General features: G+C 47.8%; 2 protein-coding genes across 3 annotated transcripts; one reads left to right on the top strand and one right to left on the bottom strand.

Annotated features, from left to right (window-relative positions):
* The first annotated feature begins 1,652 nt into the window (after window positions 1–1,652).
* Window positions 1,653–8,212, top strand: dytn (dystrotelin). Its single transcript, XM_054735429.2, has 13 exons — window positions 1,653–1,752; window positions 1,847–2,051; window positions 2,135–2,220; window positions 3,072–3,151; window positions 3,217–3,288; window positions 3,364–3,527; window positions 5,331–5,442; window positions 5,549–5,679; window positions 5,743–5,896; window positions 5,979–6,028; window positions 6,106–6,247; window positions 6,331–7,609; window positions 7,715–8,212. The coding sequence occupies exons 1-13, from the start codon at window positions 1,680–1,682 to the stop codon at window positions 7,825–7,827; spliced, it is 2,661 nt and encodes an 886-aa protein (XP_054591404.2). The 5' UTR covers window positions 1,653–1,679; the 3' UTR covers window positions 7,828–8,212.
* zdbf2 (zinc finger, DBF-type containing 2) lies at window positions 7,818–20,244 on the bottom strand. 2 transcript variants are annotated; one of them, XM_015957863.3, is made up of 11 exons: window positions 19,935–20,244; window positions 17,565–17,649; window positions 17,387–17,421; window positions 17,285–17,315; window positions 17,111–17,207; window positions 16,883–17,031; window positions 16,215–16,818; window positions 16,011–16,115; window positions 15,592–15,938; window positions 15,337–15,493; window positions 7,818–9,585 (listed from the first exon to the last, which is right to left on the bottom strand). In XM_015957863.3, exons 3-11 carry the CDS (start codon window positions 17,406–17,408, stop codon window positions 8,848–8,850), a joined length of 2,250 nt encoding a protein of 749 aa, XP_015813349.3. In that variant the 5' UTR covers window positions 17,409–17,421; window positions 17,565–17,649; window positions 19,935–20,244; the 3' UTR covers window positions 7,818–8,847. The 2 variants fall into 2 exon arrangements, with proteins under 2 accessions (XP_015813349.3, XP_054591406.2); XM_054735431.2 differs by lacking the exon at window positions 19,935–20,244 and adding an exon at window positions 18,266–18,856.
* Window positions 20,245–20,262: the final 18 nt, after the last annotated feature.

Raw genomic sequence — 20,262 nt, 5'->3', positions numbered from 1 at the left:
TCACAAAGGAGTTAAAGCTACACCTGAAGGCTGCTGGTTGCTGATTGGTCATGAGGCAGCAGGTGGACAGCTGCTATGATGAAACGTGACTCCTTCATCCGTTATTCAGCAGGTTCCCTTTGTTTCTGCAGCATTTGGTGAGCACAGAGACGGAAGGTGAGTTCTGTTCTGTTCGAGCGGCACCAAGAGTTGTGAGTCGGTGTTTTCTTCAGTCTTCTCTGAATAATTTGTTTTACTTCTCTTTCTTCTGTAAACCATTGAAGTGAGGATGCTTTATTCAAGACTCAAGCTCATGTATTGTCACTGCACAGGTGTACAACGGAAAGGACTGTACACTCATTAAAGACAGCTCACGTAAGGAGGTGGTAAAATAAAATAACAAGGCTATAAAATAGAAGTCATGCAAACACCCTCTCTCACACACACACGCACACCTTTCACACACACAGCCAGCTAAAGGTGCAGCATGTTTTTAGCATAATGTAGACATGATAAAAGGAAAAGACTAAATATAAAGAAACCAACGCCTTCTCTCCTGCCACTCAAAGCGAGCAGACGCTTTTCTTTTCTTTTGCTCTGTCCCTTTTCTTCCCAAGGCTCTTTGTCCTGTCTGCTCTGAGAGCGAAACTTTGGATTCTTTCTGGAATTATATTTTTAAAATGATGGATCGGGTCAACTGGTCACAGAACAGCATTGATGAAAGTTTTAGACATTCAAAACGGAGAAGGGAGCTCCTTTTAATCCTGCACGGAATCGTGTGTCTTTCGCTTCTTTCCGTTGAGGACCCAGAAGACGTACGGTTTGGATTTATGAATTTTGGATACCTGCTGATTGGAGTGGGCAGCTATCTGACATTTATGGAGCTGTCGGAGGCTACTGGAAAAATCCCTGAGCTCTGGGATGGAAAGGCTGGAATTTACCCACTGGAGGATTGAGCCTGTGATGCTCACCCACTGCTGCAGCCTAGAGATAAGGATCTTATGGACAGCGATCAAAGGCAGCCACTAGATCAAAAAGAACAAAAATAACTGATTTACTGTAGTCTCACACTAATAAAACAACAATATTAATAATAATAATAATAACAGTAGAGCAGACTAATGCGGTGATGCTGTAAACCCAAACAGAAAAACATTTCATGGTAACTCAGGAAGGAACTCAGTTGTGTGTAAATGAGGCGCTCCTTTAACTCTTTTGAGTAGTGTATTGATGTTCTTATCAAACATCTGCAGATGCTTTTAGGATGAAGAATGAAATATTCAACAATAAATCTGGTGTTTCTGTGGTTATTTACTCGCAGACAAACCTGGAACCCATCATGGATCTGGACACTGGTGAGACAATCTTCCATCAGTTCTCCTGAGTTAGATTCTGATGCCTAGACCCCTGATCCAGCTGCACTTCACTTCAGTTCCAACATCTCATATTGTGTTGTTCTTTGGACACAGAAACGTGACACATTTTGGTTTGTTGTGGGCTTGTGTTGTTGTTGGGAAGGGGCCGCTAGAGAACAACATCTGGTAAACCTGACTCCTTTAGAACCTAATCCCTGAGCCTGGTCTGCCAGGTGCATCTCTGACTTCAGTCACATGGTCATGTGACTGTCTGTACCAGAGTCTGAATCCTTCATTGTAACATGACAACATGAGGATGACCCTTTTCTGCTTCTATGAACAGAAATGATTCATAAAACTCATCCAAGTGTTTACCGAGCCACTTTGAAGCTTCTGTCTCTGCAGAAGCTCTGCCAAAGTAAGCATCATCTAATCAGCTAACTGCTCTGACTGTTTCAGTACCCTGTTGTTCTGGCTAGTTCACTAACAGCTGGATGCTCTGACTGTTTCAGTGGATGTGGTGTTGGTTCGACACATCACTGCAGCCTTCCATGTGGGGCGCGGGGCGAAGAAGCCTGACATTGTCGTGATGGACAGGGAAGAAGTGAGTTATCTTCTGAACAGGATATTCCACAGCGTGTCCCAGGAGGTGTCAGGTCATGTGACTGAGGCGGGTCCTGAGGAGACGTGCAGTCTTATGTTCAGGCTGTTTGAACGGTCAGTGTGGTTCTGTTCTGGTTCTGAGTACAGTTAAAGAAGCAGGTTTGGTTTTTGTGTACAATGTGTGTGTTTTGTTCCAGTGATCAGACTGGTTCTGTATCGGCCCAGTCTGTAAAAACTGCTCTGATCGCTCTGTCTGCCGACAACCTGCTGCAGAAATACACAGGTGAGTTTACAGCTGGGGCAGGTGTCCAGTCCGCGTCAGAAACCTCATCCAGCTCCTGCCAGGGAAACTAGGGTCTAGGGTCGGGTAGGGTAAGAACAGGACAGGTCAGGCCAAGTCAGGACAGGACAGGTCAGGTCAAGCCAAGTCAGGACAAGACAGGTCAGGTCAAGTCAGGACAGGACAGGTCAGGACAAGTCAGGACAGGACAAGACAGGCATGGACAGGAAAGAAGAGTTCAGGACAGGTCAGTCTTCATTGAGTCTTTCTCATGAAATTCACTTGCCACAACAGCAGTTTCATCACTTAATAGTGGAAAAACACTATAAATTGTAATATCAAGACTAATCATGACACAAACAAAAAAAATCTATTTTTAAAATGCCCTGAATTATAACACAGACAGGGGCGTTAGAGTATATGGAGGCCCTTTGGGTTGATCAGACCCTGTTAGCTGCATCACATCTAGCAGAGTGGGGGCATTGTACAGGACACTCTAGCTGCTGCAGTCTTGTAGAAGAGGAGCTATAATCCACCACATAGCGGTCCATGGGAGTTGGGGGCATTAACTTACATTCTCCTCCTCAGGGACAGTGCTAGACATCCTGGTCAGCCTTGAGTCTTTCCCTGAACATCCACCTCCCCCAAAAAACGCTAAATAGATGAGCAGATGCACTGTGTCATTAATCAAAGAGTCCTTTAGAAAACAAAGAAGAAACATGGACACCTGAAATAGGCTCCCTGAGGAACACCAGAACAAATGCATTCTTCTGTAGTTTAAACAGCTTTAATTAACACCCAGAAACACCTCGTGGACTCTCCCAGGACAAATGACAGCCTTTTGTGTCCTGCAGGTCTTATTAATGTTCTAAGGAAGGATTCAGGATCCATCAGCAGGTCTGGACTCAAATCTATGCTGAAGGATCTCAGCCAGGTAAACACAGTGTGGACTACATTTCCCAACTTGTCGCTCTCCTTATGCCCTGTGTGGCTGTTCAGGTTCCTGCGGCAGTGCAGGAGGAAGGTGTGTTTGGCAATGTGGAGGAAGCTCTGAGTTCATGTTTCAACAAGGTGAGAGCACTCAAACACTTCCCTCTGGTGGTGTTTGCTGCTGCTATGGCTACCATGTGATGTGTGGTGTTACAGGTGATGGCTCCATCAGTGAGTAAAGAACATATGTTTTCTTGGCTGCAAAGTGAGCCACGACTGTTGCTATGGATACCAACTCTGTACAGGCTGTTGGTGGGACAAAAGGTCAGTCACGCCGTCCGCTGTCACGTCTGCAAACAGTTCCCCATCAAAGGACTCAGGTGAGAACATGGTGGTTGATTCAATTCAGTTTATTTATATATTTTTCTGCAGAAACATAAATCCAGATGTAACCTGACTGATTCAATTTCAATTCAATTCAGCTTTTTTACATAGCGCCAAATCATGACAAGAGTTGTCTCAAGGCACTTCACAAAGTAAACATTCAAATACAGTTCAGTTCATTATACAAATCAGTAAAAACATTCCTACATAGGGAATATTTGAATATTCAATTTAGGAGAGGAGAGGGAGAACGTTTAAGTGGTTAGCAGCAGTGTTCATGCCAATGGCCCCCTCCATGAGGCCACCACAGCTCAGCAGAACATCACTGTAGCTTCTTCCGGGGAGAAAAACACTTAGAGAAAAAACAAAGTTAACAGCTGAAATTGCAGGAAATAATATAGTTAAAGAGCAGATTGTAGAAGAAAGTTGTAGAGTGTGGAAAGTGGTCATTGTGTCCTCCAGCAGTCTAAGCCTATAGCAGCATAACTACAGAGATAACTTCGGATAACCTAGCCTTTTTAGATGGAGGTGTGTCGGGGGCAGGGCAAGGGAGAGTCGTCTTTACCGACTGTATACTCCACCTCCCTCTACTCCCCCACTTGTCCAGATCTAGGCTAACATTAGATTTTAACCATAGGCCCTATCAAATAAAAATTGTTGTAAGCCTGGTCTAAAAAGTAGACAAGGTGTCTGCCTTACGAACTAAAGCTGGGAATTGGTTCCACAAGAGAGGAGCCTGATAACTAAAATATCTGCCTCCCATCCTATTTTAGATATTCTGGGAACCACCAGTAAACCTGCAGTCTGAGAGCGAAGTGCTCGTTTAGGAACGTATGGAACAATCAGGTCACTGATGTATGATGAAGCTTGATTATTAAGAGTTTTATATGTGAGAAGGCGGATCTTAAAATCTATTCTAAATTTAACAGGCAGCCAATTTTTTTTGTCTTCAAGACAAGCCTGTAATCTACCTAACCGATTAGGTTCATCAGGGTTAATGGAAAAATTTAACTGAGTATCGTCAGCATAACAGTGGATGTTTATCCCATGCTGTCTAATGACTACCGATTGGAAGCACACACACACACACACACACACACACACACACACACACACACACACACACACACACACACACACACACACACACTTCAGTGGTTGAATCACCTGTGCAGCAGCTCATCAGGCTCTGCAGAAGCCTGTTAATCACCTGCTGATGGAAATCAGGTGTGTTGAAACAGGGTTGAAACTAAAACCTGCTGGATACTGGCCCTCCAGGACCAGGACTGGGCATGCCAGCCCTACAGTATGAAGATTTGTCATGTACATTAACAAAATGAAATCTATCAGACAGATAGGATTTAAACCAGCCTAGCGCTGTTCCTTTGATCCTTACAACATGTTCAAGCCTTTCTAAAGGAATATTGTGATAAACTGTGTCAAAAGCAGCACTGAGATCTAACAAGACTAGAACAGACACAAGATTCTTTTCTGAGGCCATGAGAATTTCATTTGTAACTCTCACTAATGTGGTTTCAGTGCTGTATTGATCTGGGATCTGATAGTTTAGCATTCAGAAAACTGGACTCTGATGGTTTTACTGGTTGTTATTGGTGAACATGATGACCACAGCCCAGGTTAGGCACTACCATCTGGTGTGTGTGTGTGTGTGTGTGTGTGTGTGTGTGTGTGTGTGTGTGTGTGTGTGTGTGTGTGTGTGTGTGTGTGTGTGTGTGTGTGTGTGTGTGTGTGTGTGTGTGTGTGTGTGTGTGTGCGTGTGTGCGTGTGTGTGTGTTTAGATATCGTTGTAAGAAATGTGTGAATGTCCACGTGTGTCAGAGCTGTTACCTGAGCAAACGACAGACCAGGAAACACAGGACCCACCATCCAGTGGTTGAGTTCTGCAACCAGGTAAGATCAGAAGGGTGGGCACACAGATGTGGACACGTTATAAAAAAAACGGGCAGACAGGTGAGTGAATAAGGACTGAGGCTCAAAACACTTGTTTGGTTTCCAGCCCACCTGGAAAGAATCTCTGTCCTCTTTGGCCCGAAATGCTCGTCATGCCCTGTTACCATGGAGATACACTCAGAGAGATGGTGAAATGAGGGTCCTGATGTGGGCGGAGCCAGGAGAGGTCCAGAACAGGTGAGACAGTTGTAACGTAAAGTTTGTTTAACATGTTAAATGTGAATGATTTTCTTCCCTTAGAGCTCCGCCCCCTTCTCATGCCTCACAATTGGCTCAGTCAACCCAAAGTCCCTCATCTGACGAAGTTTACCATGATGTTGCAGTAGATGCTTTAGCTCCACCCCTTTGCTCATCCAAGTGTCTCCAGACAGACAAGGAAATGCATAGCCAGCAGGTGATGTCCTCCCCCTTTCAGGAGCAGATGTGTTCAGCATGATGATGTCATTTGTTCTAACGACATTTGCTTCCTGTTAAAGGAGTCGGTGGCGCTGCTAAGCCAAGTCAAGAACCTGGAGAGAGACAAGTGGTGAGACTGAAAGACATTCCCGTCCCAAATATGTCCCAGTCTGGGACATCTTTGATGCTGATGTTTTTTCTCGTCAGGCTGCTGGAGCAGCAGCTGCAGGCCTGGAGACTCACTGTCCAATCAGAACAGGACGCCCTGGTGGACAGGTGCTCTGAGATGGAGGTTACCATGGAAACCCTTAAACAACACAACAACCGGCTGCAGGGGATGCTCACGCAGGTACCACGCAGCTTTCTTTGACAGATGCATTGTGGGATTCAGGGTTCATTTCTGCTCTTAATGGTTTTGACTTTCTTTGTCAGGCTCTAACCAATATGGAGGCTCAACAACACGCTAACAACACGCCTCCAAGCTTTAACTCGGAACGTATAGAACATGAAACCTCCAGCCCTCAACACGCTAACAACACGCCTCCGAGCTTTAACTCGGAACGTATAGAACATGAAACCTCCAGCCCTCCACATGCTAACAACACGCCTCCGAGCTTTAACTCGGAACGTATAGAACATGAAACCTCCAGCCCTCCACATGCTAACAACACGCCTCCGAGCTTTAACTCGGAACGTATAGAACATGAAACCTCCAGCCCTCAACACGCTAACAACACGCCTCCGAGCTTTAACTCGGAACGTATAGAACATGAAACCTCCAGCCCTCCACATGCTAACAACACGCCTCCGAGCTTTAACTCGGAACGTATAGAACATGAAACCTCCAGCCCTCCACATGCTAACAACACGCCTCCGAGCTTTAACTCGGAACATATAGAACATGAAACCTCCAGCCCTCAACACGCTAACAACACACCTCCGAGCTTTAACTCGGAACGTATAGAACATGAAACCTCCAGCCCTCCACATGCTAACAACACGCCTCCGAGCTTTAACTCGGAACATATAGAACATGAAACCTCCAGCCCTCAACACGCTAACAACACACCTCCGAGCTTTAACTCGGAACGTATAGAACATGAAACCTCCAGCCCTCAACACGCTAACAACACGCCTCCGAGCTTTAACTCGGAACATATAGAACATGAAACCTCCAGCCCTCAACACGCTAACAACACGCCTCCGAGCTTTAACTCGGAACGTATAGAACACGAAACCTCCAGCCCTCAACACGCTAACAACACACCTCCGAGCTTTAACTCGGAACGTATAGAACGTGAAACCTCCAGCCCTCAACACGCTAACAACACGCCTTCGAGCTTCAACACAGAACACACAGACAGAGGAAACTCCAGGTCTTCCTTTGACTCCCTAACAAACTCAGAAGAAGAGCTGAGAGTGACTGGACAGCAGACTCCATCTCCCACAATTCATCAGGGCTGGACCCTGCCACATGAGGACCTCCATGGGGAGACGGAGACTTTAGAGACATATCACCATCAGCCAACAAGACAACAGAGTAGGTCGAAGAAGGAGGGGCTACTGACAGAAGACAAATGCCTTTTTGCAGAAAGAGAGGATTGTGGGAAATGCAGTCCTGAACAGATGCTCCAGGAAGCCGTTATCAAACTGAAGACTGAGATGGAGAATAAGAGGTGCACAGAGGGACAGAGAAATGAGACAAGGACAGGTGAGACAAATGAGACACACAGAATGTCAGGTGAAGAAACGCCTGTCAATGTGCAACCATCATATTTAAAAGCCCGTACAAGGTAGAACCTTCTTTGTTTTGCAGGTACACGGTGGGAGGCGGAGATTCTGAAAGCAGCAGAAGTGGTGGGGGACTCAATACACCACCTGGTGGAAGGCATGAGAACAATTAGACCAGGTGACTCATGTTCAGAGTAAAAAAACGTTTATTCAGAACGAGATCGTTCATGTTTAAATAAAAAGAAAATAAAAAGTATAACAAGCACACCTGTGTAAAAAAAGTATGAAAGCACACATCTGCCAAGGTTCAGGACAAAGACCTGGAACGTGGCTGATGATGTCATAGTCACATTCAAAATAAAGTACTATTTAAATCAATTTACTGGTTTTTATTTGAAGGTGAAAATAAATTATAAATCCTTTCTGACTCTGACTTGTGGGACACAGATGATCAATTTGTAAATGACATGTTTACAAAACAAATGATTAAATTGTATTTATTTATTTGGAGTTTTTCCCTAAATAATAAACATGAGGCTCAAAATATCACAGATAATGCTTGGAGCTAACTTGGGCTTTTAAAGAGACAATGTGTAGTTTTTTTTTTACCATTAATTTCTGGAAACATCCATCAAAATGTTGTTGAAAATGAAATAAAGGATGCCCAGTTTTCGAAAAATATTGGAGGCTTCGTAACATATAACCATAGAAATCATGTCTAAAATACATGGGAGCGGGTCTAAGACTCTGGGCGATGCCACATCAGATGCCATGTTTCCTTCTACAGGAGCCCATGAGGATAAAACACATTTACAGATTTAAAACAAACAGTAACAAAACTTTCATCATTCTTACATGTTGTTTTACACATTTACCTCTTCACTTGTTGCCAGTGATGAAAGGGAGTCTGATGTGCTTGTTATTTTGTTACAGTTTACACTCCCCAGGGATTTTTGATCCTAATGGGCATCCGTTGGTAAGGTCTTACTCCAACACAAAAATACTGCTTGCTTGCAACGATTTAGGCATCTACTGCCCCCCAGCCCCAGGAAAAATACACATTGTCCCTTTAACTTTCTGATGTGATGATTTTAAAACTCTGATATATTTTGTTTTAGAAGTGGACATGACGATGTAAACAGGATCTGTCTAGTTTTGGCACCAGTAGATAAAGTCCAGCCAAACCTGAACCAGAGTCCGCCATGACCAATCCAGTCACTATCTACACCCCTTGTCACTGCCCCGCCCTCTCTGACCCCTGCCCCTGCGTGAAGGTGGATGGGCGGGGCCTGAGGAGCGCAAGCCCTGCCTTCTAGGCTGTGGGGGTGGGGCTTGAACCCTGGATCTTCTTTTGGAGGTTGGCAGACATGGCCTCTGTCCTCTTTCCTGCTCTGATCTGTTATGGAGGGGTGTGGCCTGAGAAGTCTTTCCCCGTCTCCTGTCAGTCTGGGAGGAGGTTCTACAAAGTGTGCTTAGGTCACCTTTAGGCCCCACCCCCTCAGTGTTAAGGTCTGGACTCAGACTCCTGAACAGCTGGCGGATGCATGGTGGGGGTGGGCCCACGGAGGTGGAGCCTCTGTACCATAGTACCCCTTTAGGGGGTTTCTTCAGGATGCGATTGGTCCTGGGCTCATAAAAGTGAACAGGAAGTCTTTTATATTTCACCTTTAACCCCTGTCGATCCACTGGACGTAGCCTCCTCCTGCAGCTCTTCGAGGTAGAGCCTTCCAGGGGAGTGGGGGTGGGGCTTGAAGGGGAGCAGAGCAAGTAGACCAGCGAGGTGCCCTGCTGCACAGGTGTTACAATGTTGGAGTAGGATGACGGGAGACAACACCATGACTCCGGCGTCCTCTCAATAGCTGCAGGTATGCTGGGGGCTGGAGCTTGTGGGGACGGCTGAGGGACAGCTGGAACCACCAATTGAACTGTCTGAGTGCTGTGGCTCACTTTAACCACCTGGAAGAAGAAAACTTGGTGAGGCATTGGCTCCAATGTTCAGGCCCAGTCCCAAAACCCACACTGTCAGCACCATGTTGACGGAGACGTATTTTTGTGTCATTTGTGTCTTCGACCATGACTTCCTAACTGGGGATGCCAGTCGCTGTTTGTGCTACTTTGCTGCTTGAAATTATATTTATATACTGGCATGATGTAACTTACAAACAGGAAGTTACTCTGGTTTTAGTAATGGTCTAATTACCAATAAGCTTTTGACTTGGTTGATCATTATTTGCTTATAATGATAAACTTTATTCTTTTGGCTTCTCAAGGTCCTCTTAACTTTGGTTTAATTCTTTTCTTCACCACCGTTCCCAAAATGCTTTATTTAGAAGAAGAAGAAGAAGAAATCATTCCTATAGCGCCTCTCAAGATAAAAATCACGAGGCACTTCACAAAAACAAAAAATGTAAAAATGTAAAAAAGCATTTAGAAAATGTTTAAAAGTATATTTAAAATGAGCAAAAATAGACTATTGTGATTAAAAAATGTTAAGAAAGAGAGAGAGTGAATAGGAAAGAGGGAAATCAGTGGATCCTGAGGAAGGTGGAATAGGTGGGGAGAGCAGAATAAAGAGAGAGGGGTTGAAGAAGGTCAAACAAAAGCCAGCTTGAACAAGTGAGTCTTCAGCTGCTTTTTGAAGGAGACCACTGAGTCCACTGATCTCAGGCTCAGGGGGAGAGAGGTCCAGAGTCTGGGGGTCACAGCAGCAAATGATCTGTCACCTTTGGTCTTTAGCCTGGTGCTGCACAACCAGTAGGCTTTGATCACTGGACCTCAGGGACCTGCTGGGGGTGTAGGGACTAAGAAGATCACCAATGTAAGATGGTGCTTGTCCATGTAAGAACCAGGATCTGTAAATGAACCCTGAGGTTGACTGGCAGCCAGTGAAGCTGGAGGAGAAGCGGGGTGATGTGGGTGTATTTGGAGGACTTGGTCAGAAGCCGAGCACAGGCATTCTGAACCACCTGTAGACGGTTCAGGGAGGTTCTGCTCAGACACGTGAAAAGAGAGTTACAGTAGTCTAAGCGTGAGGAGATGCAAAAAAAAAAAAAAGACGTATTGCATACATTGTATCAAGTACATGATGAGATAATCACTTTTACGGATTTCTGACTAATCATACATCATTTCTGAAAGGAGAAAACTCCGGAAAGCAGCTTTAAATGTGTGTATTTTAATGGTAAATAACTTCCTAAACATCTGAATGGTCAAAATAGAAAAAAATTGTGATTAAATTATGATTGTGATTTTGCAAAAACAAAATTGTGATATGTTTTTTTCCATATTGCCCACCCCTAGTGACAAGCCACAAGTTAGGCCCTGTCCACACGTAGCCGGGGATCTGCCAAAACGTAGATATTTTTCTACGTTTTGGCCTGTCATCCACACGAAAACGGAGTTTTTTCACACGAAAACGGATCTTTTTAAAAACTCCGGCCAAAGTGAAGATCTGCGTTTTCTCCGTTTTGGGTGTCTGCGTGTGGACAGACAAAGCCGGAGTTTTAAGGTCCGCAACGTCACTTTCCGCGACAAAAAAATGCTGACATCACGTGTGCGACCTGTGTTTACACTAGCCGGCATCATGGAAGCCTTCAGAGCTGCGCTCTGTCACTACCCTTCATCTTCGTCTTCGTCTTCCTCCGCTTATCCGGGTCCGGGTCGCGGGGGCAGCATCCTAATTAGGGAGCTCCAGGCCTTCCTCTCCCCGGCCTTGTCCACCAGCTCCTCCGGCAGGACCCCAAGGCGTTCCCGGACCAGATTGGAGATGTAACCTCTCCAACGTGTCCTGGGTCGACCCGGGGGCCTTCTGCCGGCAGGACATGCCCGAAACACCTCCCCGGGGAGGCGTCCAGGAGGCATCCTGACCAGATGCCCAAACCACCTTAACTGGCTCCTTTCGATCCGGAGGAGCAGCGGTTCTACTCCGAGTCCCTCCCGAATGTCCGAGCTCCTCACCCTATCTCTAAGGCTGAGCCCGGCCACCCTACGGAGGAAACTCATTTCGGCCGCTTGTATCCGCGATCTCGTTCTTTCGGTCATTACCCAAAGCTCATGACCATAGGTGAGGATTGGGACGTAGATCGACCGGTAAATCGAGAGCCTGGCTTTCTGGCTCAGCTCCCTCTTCCCCACAACAGATCGGCTCAGCGTCCGCATCACTGCAGACGCCGAACCAATCCGCCTGTCGAGCTCCCGATCCCTCCTACCCTCACTCGTGAACAAGACCCCGAGATACTTAAACTCCTCCACTTGAGGTAGGACCTCTACCCCGACCCGGAGGTGGCAAGCCACCCTTTTCCGGTCGAGAACCATGGTCTCAGATTTGGAGGTGCTGATCCTCATCCCAGCCGCTTCACATTCGGCCGCGAACCTACCCAGCAAGAGCTGAAGGTCAGAGCTGGATGAAGCTAGGAGGACCACATCATCCGCAAAAAGCAGAGACGAGATTCTCCTGCCACCAAACTCGACACACTCCACACCACGGCTGCGTCTAGAAATTCTGTCCATAAAAGTGATGAACAGAACCGGTGACAAAGGGCAGCCCTGGCGGAGTCCAACCCTCACTGGGAACAGGTCCGACTTACTACCGGCTATGCGGACCAAACTCACGCTCCTCTGGTAAAGGGACTGAATGGCCCTTAACAGAAAGCCACCCACCCCATACTCCTGGAGCGTCCCCCACAGGGTGCCCCTGGGGACGCGGTCATAAGCCTTCTCCAAATCCACAAAGCACATGTGGATTGGTTGGGCAAACTCCCATGCCCCCTCCATCACCCTTGCAAGGGTATAGAGCTGGTCCACACTTCCACGGCCAGGACGAAAACCACATTGCTCCTCCTCTATCTGAAATTCAACTATCGATCAGACCCTCCTCTCCAGTACCTTGGCGTAGACCTTTCCAGGGAGGCTGAGGAGTGTGATCCCCCTATAGTTGGAACACACCCTCAGGTCACCCTTCTTAAAGATGGGGACCACCACCCCGGTCTGCCACTCCCTAGGAACTGCCCCCGATGACCACGCAATGTTGTAGAGACGTGTCAACCATGACAGCCCTACAACATCCATAGCCTTGAGATACCCAGGACGAACCTCATCCGCCCCCGGGGCTCCGCCGCTGTGTAGTTGTTTGACTACCTCAGCAACTTCTGCCCCCGAGATCGGACAGTCCATCCCCAGGCCTCCCAGCTCTGGTTCCTCCTCGGAATGCGCATTGGTGGGATTGAGGAGCTCCTCAAAGTATTCCTTCCACCGTCCGACTATAGCCTCAGTTGACGTCAGCAGCTCCCCATCCCCACTGTAAACAGTGTGAGCGAGTTGCTGCCTTCCTCTCCTGAGGCGCCGGACAATTTGCCAGAACCTCTTTGGAGCCGATCGATAGTCTTTCTCCATGGCCTCACCAAACTCCTCCCACGCCCGAGATTTTGCCTCGGCAACTGCCACTGCTGCACCCCGCTTGGCTATCCGGTACCTGTCTGCTGCCTCCGAAGACCCACAGACCAGCCACGCCCTGTAGGCCTCCTTCTTCAGCCTGACGGCTCCCCGAACCTCTGGTGTCCACCAGCGGGTACGGGGGTTGCCACCACGACTGGCACCGGCCACCTTACGACCACAGCTAGCAACAGCCGCCTCGACAATCGCAGAGTGGAACAAGGCCCACTCGGACTCAATGTCCCCCACTGCTCTCGGGACGTGGTCAAAGCTCTGCCGGAGGTGGGAGTGGAAGACCGTCTTGACAGGTTCTTCTGCCAGGCGTTCCCAGCAGACCCTCACTATGCGTTTGGGTCTGCCAGGTCTACGCGGCATGTTCCCTTGCCATATGATCCAACTCACCACCAGGTGGTGATCAGTTGACAGCTCCGCCCCTCTCTTCACTCGGGTGTCCAAAACATACGGCCGCAGGTCAGATGATACGACTACAAAATCTATCATCGACCTGTGACCTAGGCTGCCCTGGTACCAAGTGTACCGGTGGGCATCCTTATGTTCGAACATGGTGTTCGTTATGGCCAAACTGCGGCTTGCACAGAAGTCCAATAACAAAACACCGCTCGAGTTCAGATTAGGTGGGCCGTTCCTCCCAATCACACCCCTCCAGGTCAAGCTGTCATTGCCCACGTGAGCATTGAAGTCCCCCAGCAGGACAATGGAGTCCCCTGATGGAGCACTATCTAGCACTCGTCCCAGGGACTCCAAAAAGGGTGGGTACTCTGAACTGATATTTGGCCCATAAGCACAAACAACAGTCAGGACCCGTTCCCCGACCCGAAGGCGCAAGGAAGCTACCCTCTTGTCCCCCGGGGTAAACCCCAACACACAGGCAGAGAGTCTCGGGGCTAACAAAAAGCCAACCCCAGCCCTCCGCCTCTCACCCGGAGCAACTCCAGCAAAGTAGAGTGTCCAACCCCTCTCCAGGTCTCGGGTTCCAGAGCCAATGCAATGTGTCGAGGTGAGTCCGACTATATCTAGCCGGTACCGCTCAACCTCTGCCACAAGCTCCGGCTCCTTCCCCGCCAGCGAGGTGACGTTCCATGTCCCAAAAACTAGTTTTCTTGTCCGGGGATTGGACCGCCAAGGCTCCCGCCTTGGTCTGCCACCCGATTCGCATTGCACCGGACCCTTCATGTTCCTCCTGCGGGTGGTGGGTCCACAGTTGGACGAGCCCATGTATCCGGTTCGGGCTGGGCCCGGCCGGGCCCCATGGGCGAAAGCCCGGCCACCAGGCGCTCGCTCACGGGCCCCAACCCCAGGCCTGGCTCCAGGGTGGGACCCCGGTAACCCTCCGGGCCGGGTACTCCGACTCTTCGTTTTAACCGCCATGAAAGATCCTTCGAACCGTTCTTTGTCTCACCCTTCACCTAAGACCAATTTGTCATGGGAGACCCTACCAGGGGCACTAAGTGCCCCAGACAACATAGCTCCTAGGATCATTAGGGCACTCAAACTCCTCCACCACGATAAGGTGACGGTTCACTACCCGATCCATCAATTGTCCAAGCGCTTTCTGCTTGTTTGTTTTTGCAAGCGGAATTACTGCTCCTTGCGGAAGACCACAGACGAAGGACAAGGTTCAGAACGGGGGAAGTACTGCCGCCTACAGGTCTGGCATGTCCTGAACAACGTATTTATCCGGGTACGTGTGGACAGAGTTTGTTTTTAAAACGCGGTGGTGTGGATGCAAGTTTTTGGAGGGGCGGATATTCGTTTTCAAAAAACTCCGGCTAAGTGTGGACTAGGCCTTAGGATTCGTAGGCCGCCAACGGGTGGCTGCGTCGGTGATGAGGTCACAATCACAGACCCTATCCTGCCCGTGTCGGGTTTCCCAGAGCTTTACAACATTTCTACAAAAATACATAGAGAACTTCACAAAAAGGCAGCGGCGTGGGAAATGGTCGGTGAGCTGGCTGTCGGTGTGGTCTCATATTCACCGTTTCTTTTTCTGTTTGACAAACCCGTTCATGTTGTTTTCTTTTTTAATTAGTAAAGTCAGAAGTAAGACTTAACTTAGCTCTAGCAAAACCTTGTGAGACTTCCTGCCTACCTTTTTTTACCTCTGAACTGCTTTAATAACCCAACATTCCCTCTAATCTGACGGCCAGTCAAAACAAAGGAAGACTCACTATTCGCCCTGGAACCGAGCGCATTGCCACGTCGCCTCCCATGTGCCAAGCCCATGACTTGAAGCTAAAGACAGCTCGTCTAACTCACCTGGCACCGGGATGCCAGTCTCAGGCTCCGCCTCTTCCTCCTTCTTACACACACAGACTCATCATCCTCCCCGCCCATTAAGGACAGCACACCTGTGTCTGGCTCTGCCTCCACGGTTTCAGTGAGCTCCTTTTTCTTTTGGCTCCTCCTCCCGTACCTGAGATGATTGCAACCATGAGGTCAGTTTAATAACCAGTAAACAGAAAAACACACAGGATCCTGCTCTAAAAGGTAAACAGGTAAACAGCTTGTCACCTGGCCAACGACTCAGTGTCAAAGTAACAGATGAATCTTCCTCGTCTGAACCTTCGGACCAGTTTCTCCACTTTCTCCTCGTCCTCCTTCTCGATCTGGGCCCAGGTCTTACCCCTGAAGGATTCTGGGATATGTTCTGGGACCGGCAGGACCTCCTCTATGGGCAGAGTCCAGAACCCCTCATCTTTCTCGACTCTGACCCCAAGAAGGGCAGAGTCCAGCTGTTTAGAGTACATCTGGTCCTCCATGTCCACCTGAACTTCCATCAGCTTGTTGATGTCCCGGCCCTCTGTCTGGATCACCTGTACAGGTGTGCCACTGAGTGTCCCAGCTTTTTGAAAAACCACCTGTAAACAAGCATCTAGAGTCAGAAGCTGCTGAAACACAAACTCCATCTCCTCCAGCTCCCCCGTCTCTACCTGCACAGGCGAGTCCCAGTCCTCACTCTGTGTTTCCATGGGAACAGGAAAGCTGAAATCGAGATTCTCTGTCTCCTCCTGCTGGTGGCAATACGTCTGGATGACCTGAGGACCAACAACACAAACCCGTTTCCTACACACATACACATTTATGTAGATTTTGTTTAAAAACAAAAGTCTTCAAATTTAACGAGAGAAACAAACCTCTTCGATGGTCTGTTCCAGAAGGTCTGTGTGGTCTGAGGAGAAAGTCTTCTCCTTCTGAGCCTCCCTCCTCTCTCTCTGCCAGCTCAGCCAGGCCCTGAGGTCTGAGCGGGCCTGGGGCTTTGGTTCTGTTGGGGACTGGGATCTCAGCCCTCCAGGTGTTTCCTGTTGGTGAGGCTGGAAACCTGGGCCCCCGTGGGCACGAGAGGAAGATGAAGACTCGCTGGGTTTCCTTCTGTTGGTCTTCCTGTGGGCTTTCCTGTAGAGAGCGGGTGGAGCCTGAGACTGAGTTGGTGGAGTCTCAGAGTGAGGCGGCGGAGCTTTACGGTGCGGTAAATGTGTGTGCCCAGCAGGATGTGCCCCTCCATCGTCCTGAACTCTGACTGGAGGAGAAAGCCTCTCCAGACGTGTCCTCTCTCTGGACTGGCTGAGAACGCCGTAGTCTTCTTCGTGACGAGCTGGCTGACAGGACGCACCACCAGAACCGGGCAGGTGTTCTTGGATTCCCGAAGAGAGACTGTCGTCCTTAGGAACGAAGACGTCATCCAGGTCTGTCCTTGGTAGTGGGGGGGTGGAGACTGATGGAAGGTCAGAATGGGATGACCTGTTGGAGACATCAGCAGGTAAACACAGGTCACACACAGGAAAAGTGTGTTTGTTTTCCTCACCTGGGGTCGCTGTAGCGGTGTGGGTGGTGCTGTAGGACGTCCTGCAGGAAGCGCTCCAGCAATGTCAGTCTGCTCCAGGTGGAGGACACACGGGTGGAGCTTCTGGAGGAACTCCGGACCGAGTCCAGGTGTCTGAGACTCGACAGGTGCTGTGACATACACGTGATGATGTCACCAAAGTGTGATGCAGTAGCTGAGTCACCTGGTCAGACTCAGGTGCGTGTTTACCTGCTCCAGGTTAGTGTACAGCACCCTGCAGTATCCACAGTAGCCCTGCCTGCCGGGCTGACACCTGGATGGACCCGGCTCAGGCTCCGCCCACATTCTGTCACACAGAGAAGACACTTCACCTCACCTAATCACAGGGGATTGGTTACTGAAATAAAGGACAGGTACACCCACCTGCTGGTAAGCTCCACCCCCCTCTGCTCATCTGACATAAAACAAACAAACACAATAAGATGGTGAAAACTAAAGTAGGATGAAACAAGTTCTAGATCTTACCTTCAGCAGATGAGTGGGACATCCTGACATGAGACCTGAAACACACACAGGTGGCACACCTGTAACCACACCTGAGCCAGAACAAAGTTCTGCTTGACCAGCACCACCATGGAGCTCTGACTAACAGAATGTTTTATGAACTGAGTCCTCCTGCAGCAGAAGACGGCTGATAACTCACGTGGAGTCGGTGCAGTCAGCGTCCAGTCAGCGCACTCCATCCTGTAACCAATGGTAACCAGGTGTGAGCTGCAGATTCCATGAGCCTGAGGACAAAAAAGACGACTGCTGTGTCCAAATTCAGGGTTTGCATCCTTCTAATAACCACGTAGGTCAGGACCTTCATCCACCACTAAGTCCAGAAATGAGCAACCGTGAAACTGAATGGCTATTGCCTAGCAACCATGACAACACTAAACAAAAGTTAAAGAGCAAGTCACCCCTTACAAGAAGCGTACTTCACTCCCACTTCATGTTTTAAAAATGCAAGAAATGCTGCTGCCTAGCAGACTGAGAGGGTGGAGCCACTAACAAATACACACACTCACTGCATTGTGACATCATAATGTACCAGTTTACATCATAGCATACCTTTTAGCCAATAGCGGTGGCAGATTTAAATTCAAATGCAGTGAAGAATTTTTACCTGACAACGGCACAACACTGACAGTTTCAGGCAGAAAATTTAAATTTTAACTAAAATGCACTAAGGTACAAAACTATTGACTACACGTGTCTGCAGCACGATTAGACACGCATTTATATAGTTTATCAGAAAAAAATTGTTGATTTGGGGGTGACTTGCTCTTTAAACAAAACTTGGTAGAACTTCAGGACTGGCCACATGAGATCATTTATGATGTACAAAAACTCCTGTTTCACCTGCAATGACTCTTGGGATAGGGTGGGCTACAAAGGGTACACCAGACCCATCTTCTTCATTTATGGGACAGAAGGGTGCTTTGGAGGGTGGGGTGGGGCTGGCTTTGAATCTGAACTGCCTTGTCTCTTCACTGGGACATGTTCTGTCTTGAGTGCATCCTTTGAAACAGGGACGTGTGTTGGTGAGATTCTGGCGATACGATACGTATCAAGATACAAGGGGTGTACTAACAACACACTGTAAACAGACTGTGAAGACATTGGATCAAGGCTGAAACTCGCTTTAAACTGGGAATGCCGGCCAGACGATACGATATATCTCGATGCATTAAGCCAGATGATTTTAGCGATTTTTTAGACTGATTTTATTGTGAGAATATTCAATAAACAGTCCAAACTGAAACAGGTAACATGTTTAACATTAGGTATCTGAAACATAATAGCGGGATTAACATTTCAATGGTGGAAACAAAAACCATTGCTGCCCACTAGCGGTCGGTGTTTGAATTGCACCAAAAGAAAAGAAAACATACAAAAGTTTCCATGTAAATTCTTCCAAAAGCTTTTCTTCCACACAGCTTTTTAATATTGATGTAATATTGCAGGAAAAGTATCTCGATATTTTCTTACATCCCTATTTTGAAGGATGCAGCGCATCAATGTGGACACAGCAATCACCAGCAGAGAATGTGGATACTCTGGTGGGTGGAGCCTGTACACCGGTAGTCTGATCAGGTGTAGCATGTCCCCAAGTCTTTTCTGTTGGAACATCACGAAGTAAGTCATTTCTGTGACTAGTTAAAGAAAGAAAACAATCTTTTCTATAGCGCCTCTCAAGATAAAAATCACAAGGCGCTTCACAAAAACAATTTAAATATAAAAAAGATTTTAGAAAATTATTAAAAATATGAGTCCACTGATCTCAGAATCAGAGGGAGAGGTCCAGCGTCTGGGGTCCACAGCAGCAAATAATCTGTCCCCTGCTCTTCAGCCTGGTGCTGCACAACCAGTAGGCTTTGGTCACTGGACCTCAGGGACATGCTGGTGGTGCAGGGACTGAGAAGAACACCAATGTATGATGGTGCTTTAAGGAAGACATATAATCAATGATTTCTGACTCAGTCATTCTTTTTGCTTTGCCCACTGATAACAAGAGCAGGAGACTTGTCCCCACATCCCTCCAGTGGACAGGTCAGGGAGCGCTGACTGGTCAAACTGGTAGCAGAAACTCATCTTTATCTGAACATTTGCCATGTGAATTAATTTCTCCTAATGTAAATATTGTGTTACTGGTTGAATTGATGCTCCTGTCTGACCAATCAGTGGCGCTCGCCTGAACGCTGACCAATCACATGGCTGCTCTCTGTGACACGGACCAATCACAGGGCTACACTTCCCGACACTGCTTTCAGACAACTTGGATAATATTTGATCATACCGGCTAAAGACGGGCTTTAAACAGACTCCACGGAGACAATGGTAACGCAATCATATTTCATCCCCACTGTAACCATAATGACCCCACTCCCCGTTTGTGACGTGGCTTTCCCGTTAGCATCCGGTTGGCTCTGCAGCGATTCCGTAAACGAACGAATCATTTAGATCCTTTAATCGCGCCCAACCGTGGTTAACAAGTCTCGTTATTTACCTGCACCTGTTTATCACTCACCGTGTTTACTAAACAATCTTCCGCCGCGCAGTCCTCTGCTGTTTCGTTTCCGGTCTGTCTTCTTCTGCTGCTGAATACGGCAACGTGATGGAGCGGCGGGGAAGTGGCACCACTCACAGGCCGACAGGAGCATTGCAGCCAGCCCTGATTCTTTCCTTTACCCGCTTTTTCTACTTTTATACTGGAGTTTTATAATTAATATTTAAATGTATTAACATTTTATTGACTGAACCTTATTGCCGACTTGCGTTTTGTAGAAATACGCCAAATTTTCCACTATGTTTCAGGCCCCTGAATATTTTATCTATACACCGACTACATGGCAATA

Source organism: Nothobranchius furzeri, chromosome 3 (genome assembly GCF_043380555.1).
Source record: "Nothobranchius furzeri strain GRZ-AD chromosome 3, NfurGRZ-RIMD1, whole genome shotgun sequence".
In the NCBI taxonomy this organism is placed as follows: Eukaryota; Metazoa; Chordata; class Actinopteri; order Cyprinodontiformes; family Nothobranchiidae; genus Nothobranchius; species Nothobranchius furzeri.
Note: the sequence above shows the minus strand (reverse complement) of the source record. Positions and strands in the feature narration are given on the sequence as shown.

Bases quoted from the DNA above. Each gene is read 5' to 3' on its own strand.
- dytn (XM_054735429.2), top strand. From the start codon at position 1,680: ATGATTCATAAAACTCATCCAAGTGTTTACCGAGCCACTTTGAAGCTT. The intron at 1,753-1,846 runs GTAAGCATCATC...TGACTGTTTCAG, and splicing joins TCTGCAGAAGCTCTGCCAAA to TGGATGTGGTGTTGGTTCGA. The intron at 7,610-7,714 runs GTGAGACAAATG...TTTGTTTTGCAG, and splicing joins GAGAAATGAGACAAGGACAG to GTACACGGTGGGAGGCGGAG.
- zdbf2 (XM_015957863.3), bottom strand. From the start codon at position 17,408: ATGTCCCACTCATCTGCTGAAG. The intron at 17,316-17,386 runs GTAAGATCTAGA...GTTTTATGTCAG, and splicing joins GTCCCACTCATCTGCTGAAG to ATGAGCAGAGGGGGGTGGAG. The intron at 9,586-15,336 runs GTGAGTTAGACG...TTCTTCTTCCAG, and splicing joins GACTGGCATCCCGGTGCCAG to GTGGTTAAAGTGAGCCACAG.